Source organism: Salminus brasiliensis, chromosome 12 (genome assembly GCF_030463535.1).
Source record: "Salminus brasiliensis chromosome 12, fSalBra1.hap2, whole genome shotgun sequence".
Lineage (NCBI taxonomy): Eukaryota > Metazoa > Chordata > Actinopteri > Characiformes > Bryconidae > Salminus > Salminus brasiliensis.
In genome coordinates this window covers 5,523,261-5,537,967 of record NC_132889.1, presented here as the reverse complement: position 1 = coordinate 5,537,967, position 14,707 = coordinate 5,523,261, and the positions used below count along the sequence as shown (strand labels likewise).

General features: G+C 42.0%; 1 protein-coding gene across 4 annotated transcripts in view; it reads right to left on the bottom strand.

The window, feature by feature from the left end:
* The window catches only part of septin12 (septin 12), a 113,364-nt gene that overhangs the window by 2,325 nt on the left and 96,332 nt on the right, over window positions 1-14,707 (bottom strand). For all 4 annotated transcript variants that reach the window (XM_072693314.1, XM_072693316.1, XM_072693317.1 and 1 more), the window contains 6 exons: window positions 7,205-7,286; window positions 6,653-6,790; window positions 3,530-3,647; window positions 1,967-2,062; window positions 548-644; window positions 265-316 (listed from right to left, as the gene is read on the bottom strand). In XM_072693314.1, the coding sequence (XP_072549415.1) occupies window positions 265-316; window positions 548-644; window positions 1,967-2,062; window positions 3,530-3,647; window positions 6,653-6,790; window positions 7,205-7,286 (583 nt within the window). The remainder of the gene's footprint in view (window positions 1-264; window positions 317-547; window positions 645-1,966; window positions 2,063-3,529; window positions 3,648-6,652; window positions 6,791-7,204; window positions 7,287-14,707) is intronic.

Below are 14,707 nucleotides of genomic sequence, written 5' to 3'. Positions count from 1 at the left end.
AGAATAGCCAAAGACTGACGAATGTTTGGCCACAATGATCTGAGGTGTGTTTGAAGGTGTAAAGGTCAACTAATATTTTTGAATGGGGTCTTTAAGGTCAAGGACCATCCACCAAATGGTGTCCTGGCAGGTCCTTTGCGGTCCATTTTTACTGTATTTTAAAGTAAGATGCTTAAACTCACAATAAGGTGGAAAGTGGTTGAATCTTACATCTTTCATAAGCAGTCAGAAGGACTATGGAAGAGGAGCGAAACAACAACTTACCTAATAAGCAGATCTCTCAAGTGGGCAAACTCACAATGCGCAACATTTTCAACTGCAGACAAAAATAAAATTGAGGAGAAAATCAGTGTTGGAGAACACCAGTGATTGAGAGCATGAGTGAAGGACGTCTGTTGTTATGTCTTTGGTGTAAATTTGAACAAAACCACTAGATGGCAGTGTTGAATAAAGTATAGACAAGCACCGTTTGTAAAAAGAGACACCTACGCAGTTTCAGAGGCACAAAAATGTGATCTGTTGAAACCACCGTGCCTCAGAATCTCACCTTCTATGATCCCCCATTTGGTTTTTCGGCCTAAGACTTTGTTCCCGTTCACCTGGTGCTCCTTGTCTGTTCCCACCACAGCAAAGGGGATGCTTTCCTGAAAAAAACACCCAGGATTACACACTCTGCATAGACCACTGACCCAGGTCATAACATGTACATAACATACAGTATAAATGAATGAAACCTCATATCTCCAAAATAGTATATTTACATGACTTTTTTTCTTTTTTTGAATTTGTACCCAATTTTCTAGATTGCCTATTACTCAACCCACTCATTAGTCCTCTCCTCCAATCACAGTACTCCCAACACTGGGAAGGTAAGGACTGTCATATGCCTCAACACGCACAACCAGCCCTAACAATATTTTTCATCTTGCAAAAAAAAAAATCCAAAATTGAAAAGAAAAAATTCCAATAAAATCTAAAATATTTTTGAAATTACATTTTTTTCAATTATCTCATAAATTTCAGTTTTCCAAACAAAGTAACTGAGCTTTGGAATTTTAAAAAAAAGCTGATGAAGAGGTGCATTCACTGGAAGAGGTGTCCACAAACTTTTGGAAAAAAAATATTTTTCAAGATGATGTGATTCTGGCAATTATGCCCAAATTTCATGATGAATGGACCAATATAAATGTTTCCATTGAAAGTTCAGAAGGGATTTTCCTTCTCCTGTAAAGCTGCTGTTTTGGAGGTACAAGGTTTTCTAAAGTCTGGTTCTGAGAGTGACATATTTACATACAGCCCCCTTCTACTGCTGGCCAATGACTGTGCCCCTCTTAGCCCCATCCATCAACAGAGACCAGTGGAGACCACCACCACTGACCACATATATTATTATTTGGGTGGTGAACTATTCTCAGCACAGCAGTTGCAGTGCTATGTTGGTGGTGTGGTAGAGTGTGTGGGGCCTGCAGTGAGTACACACTTGAATATTATAGCTAGGTCGACAGACCATTGTATCCAGCTCTGTGGTCAGGAACTGACCACCGATTAAGTGCCAGAGGATGACTGACATAAACTGTGCCTTGGAAAAAGATGCAGCATGCAGTAAAATGCCATGGGTGTTTCAGTATCAATGCTGTGCTGAGTGGGGTCCGCCATCTGGAGGATGCGTGGCCAACGATGGTCAGTTTGCACTGACAAATTGTGCACCAGCAGATAAGCAAGAGTCAGCACTACTCTATATGGCAGGTGTACCTTTTAAAATGGGCACTGAGGACGAAGATGTCATCCAGTGTTTTCATTATTTTGTGTATAAATGCATCCCCCCTTTTTTATATGCATTTAGATATATGTACTATATATGTAAATATACACACTGTGTGTGTGTGTGTGTGTGTGCGTGTGTGTGTGTGTGTGTGGTAGAAATATCATAAATAATGGATTTTCCACAGTTGAAGCCCACTCTTACCCTGATCCTGTCGTTTAGTATCCTCTCCTCAGCGTCCTCATCATATTCCTTCTGTGGATACACTCTGATCCCATTGGCCTGCAGGCCCTGTCTTATCTGCAGGCAGAGAGATAGAGAGAGAGAGAGAGTGAGGCTTCCACTCAGACAGATTTACAGAGATGTTTACACACTTTTGTGCACACACACAGACTCAAGCTCACACTCACATGCTCACACACACTCCCTCTGGGTGAAATATGAACACTTCACTCCCTCTAGCTCCTGCTGTTGTATTTTACAGGCCTGAAATCCCTGTGGCTTTTTTTCCAACAGCACGGTCATATGCTTACACTTAAGCAAACATGTGGGAGTAAACAGACCACTGTTCAAAAGTTCGGAATTACTGTTTTGATTAAATGAAGCCAGTTTGGTTATATAAAATGTTGATGCTGTGTCCAGAACGATCTATAAAATGACCCTCAACATAATAATAACAATAATAATATAAAAACAAGTGCAAATAATAATAATAATAATAATTGTATTATTAATAATAATACCAATAATATATAGTTATAAACATAATATCCAGAATTAGGTTCTAATAAATTAATATAAGAAAAAAACAAAAACTAACTAAAAACACAGTTTAATAAAGTTAAATTAAGTTGTATTAAATTAATATTAGTAATGAGATTCTAATAACATTCATATCTAGACTATTTTAATAAGCTAATATTACTAATGAGGTACTAATAAAAATTATATCCAGGATGGCATTGTAATAAACTAATATTACTAATGAGATGAATATCCAGAATGTTTTTCTAATAAACTAATATTAGTTATGAGGTTCTAATCAAATTCGTAACCAAAATTACATTAATAAACTAATATTAGTTATGAGATTCTAATAAAATGCATATCCACGAAGAAGAAGAAATCCAAAATGCTTCCTATTTCGAACATTGTGATCAAATCTCGAGGCAGATAACAAACAGTATATTATTTATCATTTACTAAAAATATATTCTGGTGTTGAGTTCATATTTACTACATTGTATTTTATTGTATATACAGTACATTAACCAAAAATATGAATATGACATGCTAAGAGGCTCTTATACTGGCTGTAATGCATGGAGGTACTATCTGAAGCATCACACACACACACACACATTGTTCTTCTGGATCCATTCAGCCGCAGAGAGACGGCTGTGGATAATGGTCCGAAATGACAGATCATTAGGGATGTTGTTTGGGGTGTATTGATAGGACACACACCGAGCGGGGACATAGCTGTCCAAAAACGCTCCACAGGGACAGCCCTTGGCACAAGGCCCAGACTGCAGTGCCAGGAGCCATACATTCAACATTAACGACAACAACATCAACACTTGTTTGTTTGTGTGCGTGTGTATATACTGTTGATGTATGTTTGTGCATATATGTATGCTTATGCATATGTATGAATGTGTGTAAATCATGGCTGTCGGACAATGACCTCATTGGATTAAGGACACTTCGGATTATTAAGTCAGAAAAAGGCAAAATATTATATGATGAAGATGAATGTCTGCTTACCCTCTGTTTGAACTCTAGCCTCTCCTCCATGGTCAGTGTGTCTGCTTTGGCAATGACCGGCACAATGCTTACAATCTTCCCCAGCCTCTTCATGAACTCCACATCAATAGGGCGCAACCTGTGGAAACACCTGGGGTCAGCGACTGAAGAACCTGCATTTCTTCTGGTCTGGGATCAGTTTCACATATCTGCACTTATGCTGCTATGAAAGATAAACACTGATCCTAGATCAGTGAATAGAATTTGCTCACATCTGAGACAGTTCAGAGCTTCAGGTACCCACAGCTGTGCCTCAGCTTTGTTTGGGTCATTAGTGTGACAGTTTACAGACTGTCGACCTGCAATCCTGCCTCGGCTTCACCCAAGTCTTTGGTGTTACAGTTGAGAGTGTATATCCATAACACTGCTTTAGCCTTGGACAGTTCATCGGTGTGATGGTTCAGAGTGTCTATTCATAATACTGCCTCAGCCTCGGCTACGTCATTGGTATTACAGTCCGGAGTGTTTATCTACAACTTTGCCTCAGCTTTGTCATTGGTGTAACAGTTTAGAGAATGGATTCACAATCCTGCTCACTGGGGTTATGGTTGAGGATGTCTACCCTTAATGCTGCTTCAGTTTCGGCCGGGTCATTGGTGTTACGGTTGAGAGTGTCTACCCTTAATGCTGCTTCAGTTTCGGCCGAGTCATTGGTGTTACGGTTGAGAGTGTCTACCCTTAATGCTGCTTCAGTTTTGGCCACGTCATTGGTGTTACGGTTGAGAGTGTCTACCCTTAATGCTGCTTCAGTGTCGGCCAGGTCATTGGTGTTACGGTTGAGAGTGTCTACCCTTAATGCTGCTTCAGTTTTGGCCACGTCATTGGTGTTACGGTTGAGAGTGTCTACCCTTAATGCTGCTTCAGTGTCGGCCAGGTCATTGGTGTTACGATTGAAACTGTCTGCCGTTAATGGTGTTTCAGTTTTGACCACGTCATTGATGTTACGGTTAAGCATGTCTACCCTTAATGCTGCTTCAGTTTCGGCTGGGTCATTGGTGTTACGGTTAAAACTGTCTACCCTTAATGCTGCTTCAGTTTCGGCTGGGTCATTGGTGTTACGGTTAAAACTGTCTACCCTTAATGCTGCTTCAGTTTCGGCCGGGTCATTGGTGTTACGATTAAAGCTGTCTACCTTTAAAGCTGCTTCAGTTTCGGCCGGGTCATTGGTGTTATGGTTGAGAGTGTCTACCCTTAATGCTGCTTCTGCTTTGACTTGGGTAATTGGTGTTACAGATTAGAGCAGAGACGGCCAATTCTGGTCGTGGAAGGCCAGGTTCCTGCACAGACTTTCAACTCCTCTGTTAATTGCCAGGGTTAGTAGGTCTGCTACAGCAGGCAATAAGCAAACTGTGCTGGACTCCACCCCCCATTGCCCACCCCTGGATTAGAGTTTACATCTATAACATTAAAAGTGTCTACCCATAATTCTGCCTCAGCTGGATCATTGGTATTGTTATATACAGGCAAATGCCTCTATCCACAAAGCTGCTACTCTTCATAACGGATCTGAAGAGCCGCAGTAGACTTATGACTAACACAGCTTTTCTAAGCTTCTAAGACAAGAAGATTGAAATGTACTCTTGGTTTAGGCTAAGCAGTGTCCTTCTGGTCAGCCAATCACATCTAAATAATTCCCGAGCAGTTGTACAGCTGCAGTATGAATTACACAAACATTACAATATCAGCCTGTGCAGATCACAAGGCTCTCCGATCCCTGAGCCTGTGCTGTTTTTCCAGCATGTTCTGGTGAAATCCGATCCGGTGGAAGAAAGTGGACAAAGCTCAATTTTCTCTGAAGGTCAGCAGGTCGCCATTTCAATCAAGGGCACTGCAGCCTTCCTCGAGCCTTCTAATCCGTAAATCACCGCCCAGTGTTGCGGCTAGGCCATTAGGGAGCGTGAGCTGCTTTGGAGAGCCGAGCTGAATCAGCATTTTAAAGGAATAGTTGAGTGAAAAATGTAATTTACAGTATTTCCTCCTTTCAAAGCCCCAAATGTAGACATGTATGGCTTGTGAAGTTTGCTTTTTTATTAGTACTGACTGGAGCTACAAGGCTAAAGTAGCTAACAGGTGATGAAAGCTAATAGCTTATCAACTGCATTGTGTAGTCTATGCCTAAATTCTTCCAATTGTGTCGAGTAAGTTGTAGTAATTTCAAAAACATTCAAAAAAATTTACCAAAATATGGGCGAAATTCAAAGTGATAGCACTGTTTTAGCGAAGTGGGTAAAAGAGTCAAAATCCAGATTGCATTCTCAGAACAATGATACTAAATGATTTTTGGAGTTCTGGAGTGGTATCCTCAATCGTATGGCTTCAGAACCTCTAAATAGGGAGCATAATTTTGGAATTTGGAGATGCTGATCTAGGCATTTCAGTTAGCACATTGCTAATTAACATACATAAGCTCCCTTTACTAGTTAGCTACTTAGCTACTTTTCTACCACCTCCACTGGTAACTGTTTATTATATTTTTATTGTTTTTGTTTGTTTGTTTATTTTTCATATCATTATTCATTATTTTTCATTATTTATTATTTTAATTTAGTAAGTTTAGCTTCATGTTAGCTTTCTAATTTGATCTTGTTTTGTTTTAAACTGCATCATTTTGTTTTGTTGTTTAAGTTATTATTTTAAAAGTTAATTTAACTTAATTTCAATTATTTTAATAAAATTAAATTATTTTTTTTTACATTTTAGCCCATAACTCTGATTTTATTTTATTAATTTCTATTAATTGTTTATCTATTTTATTGTTCTTTCTTACTAAATAAATCATAGTTCATTTTCTATTCTCTAATCTTCTATTATTTTTTTGTTTTAGTTCAAGTTTATTCAAAATTATTTTCATTTGTTTTATTTTATTAATTTATTTTTGATCGCTGGTTGATTGATTAAAACATTAGCCTCATATCTCCAGAACAAAAATATAGAAGGAAACCTCCGACACCAACCATGGCTTAAGTGGTCAAGGTCATCTGTTCAAAGCTGATTTCTCAAACATCGTCTTCATCTCAACCATCTTTCTAACATCTTAGCATTAACATTAGCTGTGAAAAGAACACAGGAGGATGCAACACCCACCAGTGTCCCGTGGCCGGCAGGAAGTAGACGCAGCAGTGGACACGAGTGTCAGGGATTCTCCGCTTCCTGTTGATGTGCAGCTCCTCCTTGAGATATTTCTCATACTGCTCATTTATGTATTTCACAATGGGCTCCCAGCTGTGGAGAAGGTACAGGATTTAGGATGTGTAATGCTTACCCTGATGCTAAGAGCAATATAGGCCTTTTGTTTACAATTCTAACCAGTAACTGTGATCTTAACAATGCTTTTTTTAACCACATAGTTATTTAAATGAAGGTATACACCCTAATAGCACATCTAAAGCCACAAAAAAAGAATTTTCAAATTTGCTACTAAAGCTAACGCTGACCAGCTGTCAATCCTGAGCATAAATCTACTGTAAATGTAACCCCTTAAATAGCCTATGGCCCAATGGCAACTTTCCACAATCCTCATGGTTGACACTTGAAGACATCTCAGGAGCATTTCTCTGATTGCAGGAATGTAATCCAGACACCGAATAAGCCAAATAGAACGTATAATTAAAACAGTAACGAACAAACTCCACCCACCAGTTCTCATTGTTGATCTGGTCTCCAAAGCCAGGTGTGTCGATCACAGTGAGCCTCATCTTCACTCCCTTCTCCTCAATGACTGGAAAACAGAGATATGAAAAAGATGAGATCACTTGAGAAGGTTAGGTTAGCATAAACAAGCTAAAACCTGTACACATGCACAGCTAAGCAGTTGCTATGGTATCTCTGGTGGTTGACAGGGTGTCAGTAGACAGTTGGTAGGAGGTTCCTGGTGGTTGCTAAGAGATTCACAAGATGGTTTGTATAGTATTCCAGGTGGAGGCTGGCGGAAGTGGTTGCTGTGCTTTTGCTAGATGGTTACTATGATATCTCTAGGTGGTTGCTGTGTAGCACTGGGTAACTAGACCATTGGTATGGTGTTTCAGGTGACTGCTAAGGAGGTGGCTAAGAAGGTCGTTGCTACTGTATTCCAGGCTTGAGGCTTGGGTACTGATAAGTCGTGGTTCTGGCGGTTGTCACGGTTTGGCTAGATGGTTACTATGGCCTTTTGCTCCTATCTGAGGTGCTGTCGTGGTTCTATGTGGAACCCTTGCCTATAACAAAGAACCCTTAAAGACTGTGTGTTACTTTACTGTGTCACTCTAGAGCGTGGAACCGTCTTTCTTTCTTATGGGAGGAAGATGCGCAGGTCTGAAGAACCAATCAATTAAAGGATCAAAGCAGCGCAGGGGTTTATAGCCTCCACTTACAGCCAAGCCTCAGGACTCGATGTTCTCCGGCTCAGCATCACAAATCACACTGGCCGACAGCTCGCAGGGTCGGTTCAAAGGCTGGAAATTACCTTAAAGCATCCAGCTCTCACCTGGAACCCAAACACGACACCACGCGCACATCCAGGAATGCAAAATGGGACACGAGCCCCGGCAGAGCCACACAGCGGCCTGCTTAGCCATTTACTTACACTTTCTCCCTTAGCAAGAGCCCTGAACACAGTGGAGAAAGTGCCTTTAGATATTAACCCTTAACTTCAGGAAACTATTCAGTGCCCCAGGTGGTATAGCTATACAAACGATAGGTGCATCACCTACAAGGATCCCTCATCTGATCTTATATCTGATCTTTTTCAGATCTGAATTTTTCATAGATCATTTTTGTAATGTTTACACCTGCACAAAGAGAAATTCCTTGTACATCTTTTACTAAATAATTTAATTCTGATCCTGATCCTAATCCACTTCTAATCTTCATTCTAACCCTGACTCGGATCCTGATACTTACTGGAAGGTATGTTGACACCTGCACCACCAGAAAGTCCTGCCGAACACAAATGTCCTGATGCTCACGCTGATCCTCAGTCCGAACCTCATTCTGATCCTGATCCTGTCCCTTATTCTGATTTAGATACAGATCCAGGTCCATCATGGTCTTCATTCTGATCCTGATCCTCGTTCTGATCCTCATTCCAATCCTATCCCTCAGTCTGATCCACATTTTAATCCTCATTCTGGTTTTCATTTGGATCCTAATTCTGATCCTGATTCTCACTTTTTCTGGTCTTCATTCTAATTCTGAATCATGTTTCTCAAACTGATCCTTATTCCGATCCTGATCCTCCACCTGATCCACATTCTGGTCCTCATTCTAATTCTGATCCCCATGCGCAACCTTATTTTGTCTCTCTCTCTGATTCTACCTCTGATCTTTATTCAAATCTTGATCCTTAATCTAATCACATTTCTCATTCAATCCTTAATCCAATCCTGACCCTCTGTCATTTTGGTCCACATTCTGTCTTTCATTCTGATCCTGACCCTCCATATGATCCACATTCTGGTCCTTATTCTGATTCATATTCACATTCAGATTTTAAATTCTAATTCCAATCATGTTTCTCTGATTCTCATTCAGATCCGATGCTCATTTTGTTTCTCATTCTAATGTGTTGATTCTCTGCACCATACAAAATTCCTCAAGCCTTATTCACTCATTCCAATCATGTTTCCAATTCTGATCCTCATTCAAATCCTAATCTTTATTCTAATTTAATTCCAGTCCTCATTTCAATCCTGACTCTTCTTCTGATCCACATTCTGATTCTAATCCTTGTTCTGATCCTCATTCTGATTCTCATTCCAATCCTGTTTCTAATTCTGTTCCTCATTCTGATCCTAATTCAGATCCTAATCTTTATTCTAATTTAATTCCAGTCCTCATTTCAATCCTGACCCTCCTTCTGACCCACATTCTGATTCTGATCCTCATTCCAATCATGTTTCTAATTCTGATCCTCATTCTGATTCTGATCCTCATTCTGATTCTGATTTTAATTCCTCATTCTGATCCTAATACAGATCCTAATCTTTATTCTAATTTAATTCCAATCCTCATTTCAATCCTAATTCAATCCTCCTTCTAATCCACATTCTAATTCTGATCCTCCTTCTGATTCTGATCCTCATTCTGATTCTGGTTTTCATTCCTCATTCTGATTCTAATTCTGATCCTCATTCTGATCCTAATTCAGATCCTAATCTTTATTCTAATTCTCATTCCAGTCCTCATTTCTATCCAGACCCTCCTTCTGATCCATATTCTAATTCTGATCCTCATTCTGATCCTAATTCAGATCCTAATCTTTATTCTAATTAAGTTTCTCATTCCGGTCTAATCCTCATTCCGATCCGATCTTCATTTTGGTCCTCATTCTTCTCAGTCCTCATTCTTTTTGAATGTGTTGATTCCCTGCACCAAAAGAAATTGCTTGTATATCGTGTACAAGCCAAATAGGGTTCTGAATCTGGTTCTGATTCTGCCTGCTTCACAGCTGTGGGTCTCTGCACTGGGACTGGCTGGGACTGGCTGGGACGCATGAACAAGCGAAGCTTGTCATCTGCTCAACCGTGTAAAATCCCTCTGAATGAGGGGACGGTGAACGCGTGATGAAAAGAAATTAAAACATCAGTCAGCATTTGGCTTCACATGACAGCCGTCCATCTCTCAAGCGAATCCAGCTTGTCACGGTTTGTGTGTCTTTGATGTGAAACCGGGACAAGTCTGGCTGTGCATCCCAGAAAACCAGCATAGCTTTTTTTAATAAATCGACAGCCTGGGAAAATCCATGTACATGATTTTTGCCCATACGTCACCATACCCCACCAGTTAGTTCCCTGCAAACTGAACAGCTGTATCACCACACGCTTGCCTTCAACCACATCGTGTTTTTAAACGATCTCAAACAATTGTAAATGTTCTGGAAGCATAATTTGCATTCGGTAAGCATCTGAGGTGAGTAAAATGTGTGGTAAATACGAATGGAACAGAGAGAACCCGTGCTGTAATAATGTGATTTAGGCAGTTTCATGTTAGATCCACTAGGGGGCGCTAGTAATGTCAGGAGTACAGATATACCCTGACTCAAGAGAGTAAAATAGGCTACAGGATCCCACAAAACAGCTGTGAATTTAGGAATCTTCATGTCTTTGGGTCCAAATTGCCAAATGTACCCCAGTACAGAACGGATTAGGTCCACGGTTTTCCCATTTTCCAGCTTCCAGCAGCAACAGAGCTGTTGTAGTCCTTTTCCCAGTGAGGGAAAGTGAAAGCAGCAGATGGATTTTGTGACTACTTTTGTCCCTTTAACCTCCAACACAGAGAGAAAGCGACAGCCTGAGAGCTGAAAGGTAGCATTGAGATTGAGAGGGCCTGCTTTTGCCACTGTTTTTGTATGCAGTCTTTGAGAGGACGGAGAGACAGAGGGATGGGGGACGGTGGGACGCCTCTGTGCTCTTGGCAGAGATACAGGCCGGCTCTTTCATGGCTTTGGGCTTTGTGTTGTGTGGAGGTGTTGAACCGCCTGAGTTTCGGCTTTCTCTTGTGTTCCGCAGGACCGAGCTCTGTCTGGAAACTGTGTCCCACGTCCACTCGCCCATGCTGGAACCGACAAAGCCATCTGCTGGATACCATGCTGGATCAGGCCTGGACCGGAGCCTGAGCCTGAAGAAGAACTGAAGAGGAACTTTAGCTCAGGCCATCAAATCAGTGGTCATATAGTCCAGAGGCCAACAACCTAGCAACACTATAGCCAACACTTCTGATTCCATAGCAACCACAGAGTAACTCCATAGCAACCACTTCAAACACCAACCACCTGGGATAGCAAAACAACCTCCTACCAACACCTTAAAAACTAGCTTAGCCACCACCTGGGGCACCTAAGCAACCATTTGAAATACCACAGCAACTGAATTGCACCACCTTAGCAACTACATACATGGCAACCACCCGGAATACCACAGCGATCACTGAGCAACACCTAAATCACCACCTTTGGCAACCACCTGGGACTCTCTACCACAGCAAGCGCATAGCTAACCACCAGAACCACACTATAGCAACTACATAGCAACAACCAAGCAACCACCTGGGATACCATAGCAACTACTTGCAAAAACACCCTAGTTTGATCCTAGCATTCGTGCTGTGCCGCCCTTCTAAACTCAGGTGGCATGTGGCGGCATGTGCCAGCCTTCACCCTGTGAAATAAGGTGGGGTTCTAGCTAGTGGGCCGGAAAGTTGGGAAACTGACCTCTATATAACGTTAGCTAGAAATGAAGCCACATGCTAATGCTAACGCAGCAGATAACGGAGTGGGGAAACTGCAGAGTGACAGCGCCACATTTTGGCACAAGTGTCCCAGATAATATAATAATAATAACACACAGGTTTACGCAAGGAATGTGGCGGAAACGATGCTGGCGCATTCAGCTCGACCCCTCTGGTTATCGCTTGGTGTTGTATAATAAATGATGTTTTTACAGCCCGACACGGGCGTCCGCTAATGCAGGCCACGGAGTCGGGAGTAAACATTTACGGCGGATGTCAGGATGTGGTGGTTCGGATTTCTGAAGGCTTGTAGGGGGGGTAAAAAAAGAGAAAGGCAGGAGAACAGGCCTTTTTCCCTCACTACACTGTTTACGTTTTGCTAGACTGAGAAGCCAGTGAGGGGTGTCTGCAGGAGTGATCTCAGGAGGTCAGCAGCTGAATGGACGTTTTGATAACAGGCAGAAAGGCAGAGATGCAGAAACAAACACACACACATACACACACACACACGTGCACTAACTCATGTGCTAACACGTGCACACATGTTCCTTAAGGCTACTGAGCTTTCTGAGTTTCTGTGGTGGAAAGAAATGTGAGATATTCCATTCATACAGTCCGAAATCAAATCAGCAGGATTTATCACTGAGCCCAGATGCAGTCCATTTGCAGGGGTCGTGTTTTTTATCCGACGAGGGCTTAGGAACGGGAGATGCTGGCATAGTAACACAAGCATACCACGGCCTAAGATGACTTCAGCGAACGGCCTGACCAGCCTATAGTTGCCTATAGTAGTAAATATTAAATTCCACTGGGTGTGCAGTGAGCAGGCTGTGGCTGTTTAATGCTCACCACTCACTGTTGCTTTTGTAACTATGAAGGTTCCCATATGGTTCTTGGGTTGTGTCTACAGAACATCTGAATGGTGTCGAATCTTGATTATCTGACCCTTTTATTTAGAGGTTCTTCACGCTCACGCGTCTCTTTTTTTATGGTCTTTTTAAAGACTAACACTATATCCAACACTTCTGATTCCATAGCAACCACACAGTAACTCCATAGCAACCACTTCAAACGCCAACCACCTAAGATAGCAAAACAATCCCAGAGCAGCACCTTACCAACCACCTTGGGTACCACAACAACCACCTACCAACACCTTAAAAACTAGCTTAGCCACCACCTGGGGCACCTAAGCAACCATTTGAAATACCGCAGCAACTGCACAGCAGCCACATGGAATTGTGGAATTGCACCACCTTAGCAACTAAATACATAGCAACCGCCTGTGACTGGGAACAGTCACTGAGCAACACCTTAAAAAACACTTCAAATACTTTAGCAACTGCACTGCAATTCCCATGCAACTACCAGGAATCACACCACCACAGCAACTACAGACATAGCAACCGCCTGGAATACCATAGCGAGCTGCACCTAAAGCAACTGAGCAACACCTAAACCACCACCTGGGACACTCTACCACAGCAAGTGCATAGCTACACTCACAATGCAACCACACTATAGCAACGACACCACTCACTGTTGCTTTGCTTTCGCGCTCAGCGGCTGACCCGAAGTAAGCGAGGGCCGAAACACGAGGTTCCTAAATTTCAGAATGCGCCAGATTCTGAGCAGCTGGAGTGAAAGTTAAGAGGAAGTTAGGCTACCCTATTAGGACTGAGAGCAAAAACACACAGTTCACAGAGCTTTGCGTTCGTCTGAAATCCAATGCTAGTGGTGGTGGTGATGGGGAGGGGAGGTGCGCAGGTGGGGAAGTAAGAAAAGGAAGAGGGGAACGCTTAGGGGATGTGAGGCTACGATTTTAACAGCAAAGGAGAGCAGGTGATTCATTCGCAGAAAGGGCAGCTTCTTGCTTTTTTGTGCTGAGGGTCGCCGTCCGCAGGGCTTTTGAACCCGTGGAGGGACGGCGCAGAGAGTGTAATTAGCCCCGTGGCTCGCAGCGGGGCTTTATAATTGGATATTTCTGCATCCATATTCAGGCTGAGGGGCAGGGTTCACTGTTTTTCATCCATTTGCGCTGGCAGGGACGCTTCGTAGCAATTAGCACAGCGCCCCCTGCTGGCGACCTGTGTCGACCGCACTTCTTGCTGAGGAGGAGTGAGAAAAAATGTCCTACGGTCCTACTTTATTTTCCCCACTCTAAAACAGCACCTTAAGGCTCATGTTAGTTTTCTTAACCTTTGGTTGTGGAACTCTCCCTTTTAGAGAGGCTAGGATGAGAAATGAGTAAAAAAAAAAAAACAACGTTATTCTAGCGTTATTACTGTCGCGTTTTTCCATCTTGACTTTTTCTGCCGCAGGGCATGAATTGTGACTTAATCTTGACTGCAGAGCTGTTGTGCTGTTCAGTTCTGGCATATAGACAGCAGATTTGTCTTACTTTAGCACTAGCAGACCTAAAGGTAGGGCTGAGTCTAGCTTAGAGGTGGACGATAATAGCGATATTGTGTCATTTTCACAACAAACCAGTGGTCAGTCTGGATGGGTGGGTGTCAGTGTCCTTTGGGATCTTAAGAATTATCTGTGTACCATAAAGCCTCATCCTGTATAAATAAAGGATCTAAATCTGATCTAAAATCTTATGTGGTTATGGTCATAGTGGTTGATCAGCCTGGTAAAGTTAGCCATGTTGGTGGCCATGCTGGTCAACCATTGTGGTAATAGTGGTTGACTAGCATTTTAAAGTTGGTCATATTGGTCATGCTGTCCGATCAGTTTGGTCAGGCTAATCGTGCTAGTCAACCAGCTTGGTAATAATGGTTGATTAGATTGGTGAAGTTGGTCATGCTAAGCATGCTGGTCATCCATTGTGGTAATAGTGGTTGATTAGCCTGTTAAAGTTGGTCATGCTTAGCATGCTGGTCAACCATTGTGGTAATAGTGGTTGATTAGCCTGTTAAAATTGGTCATGCCAAG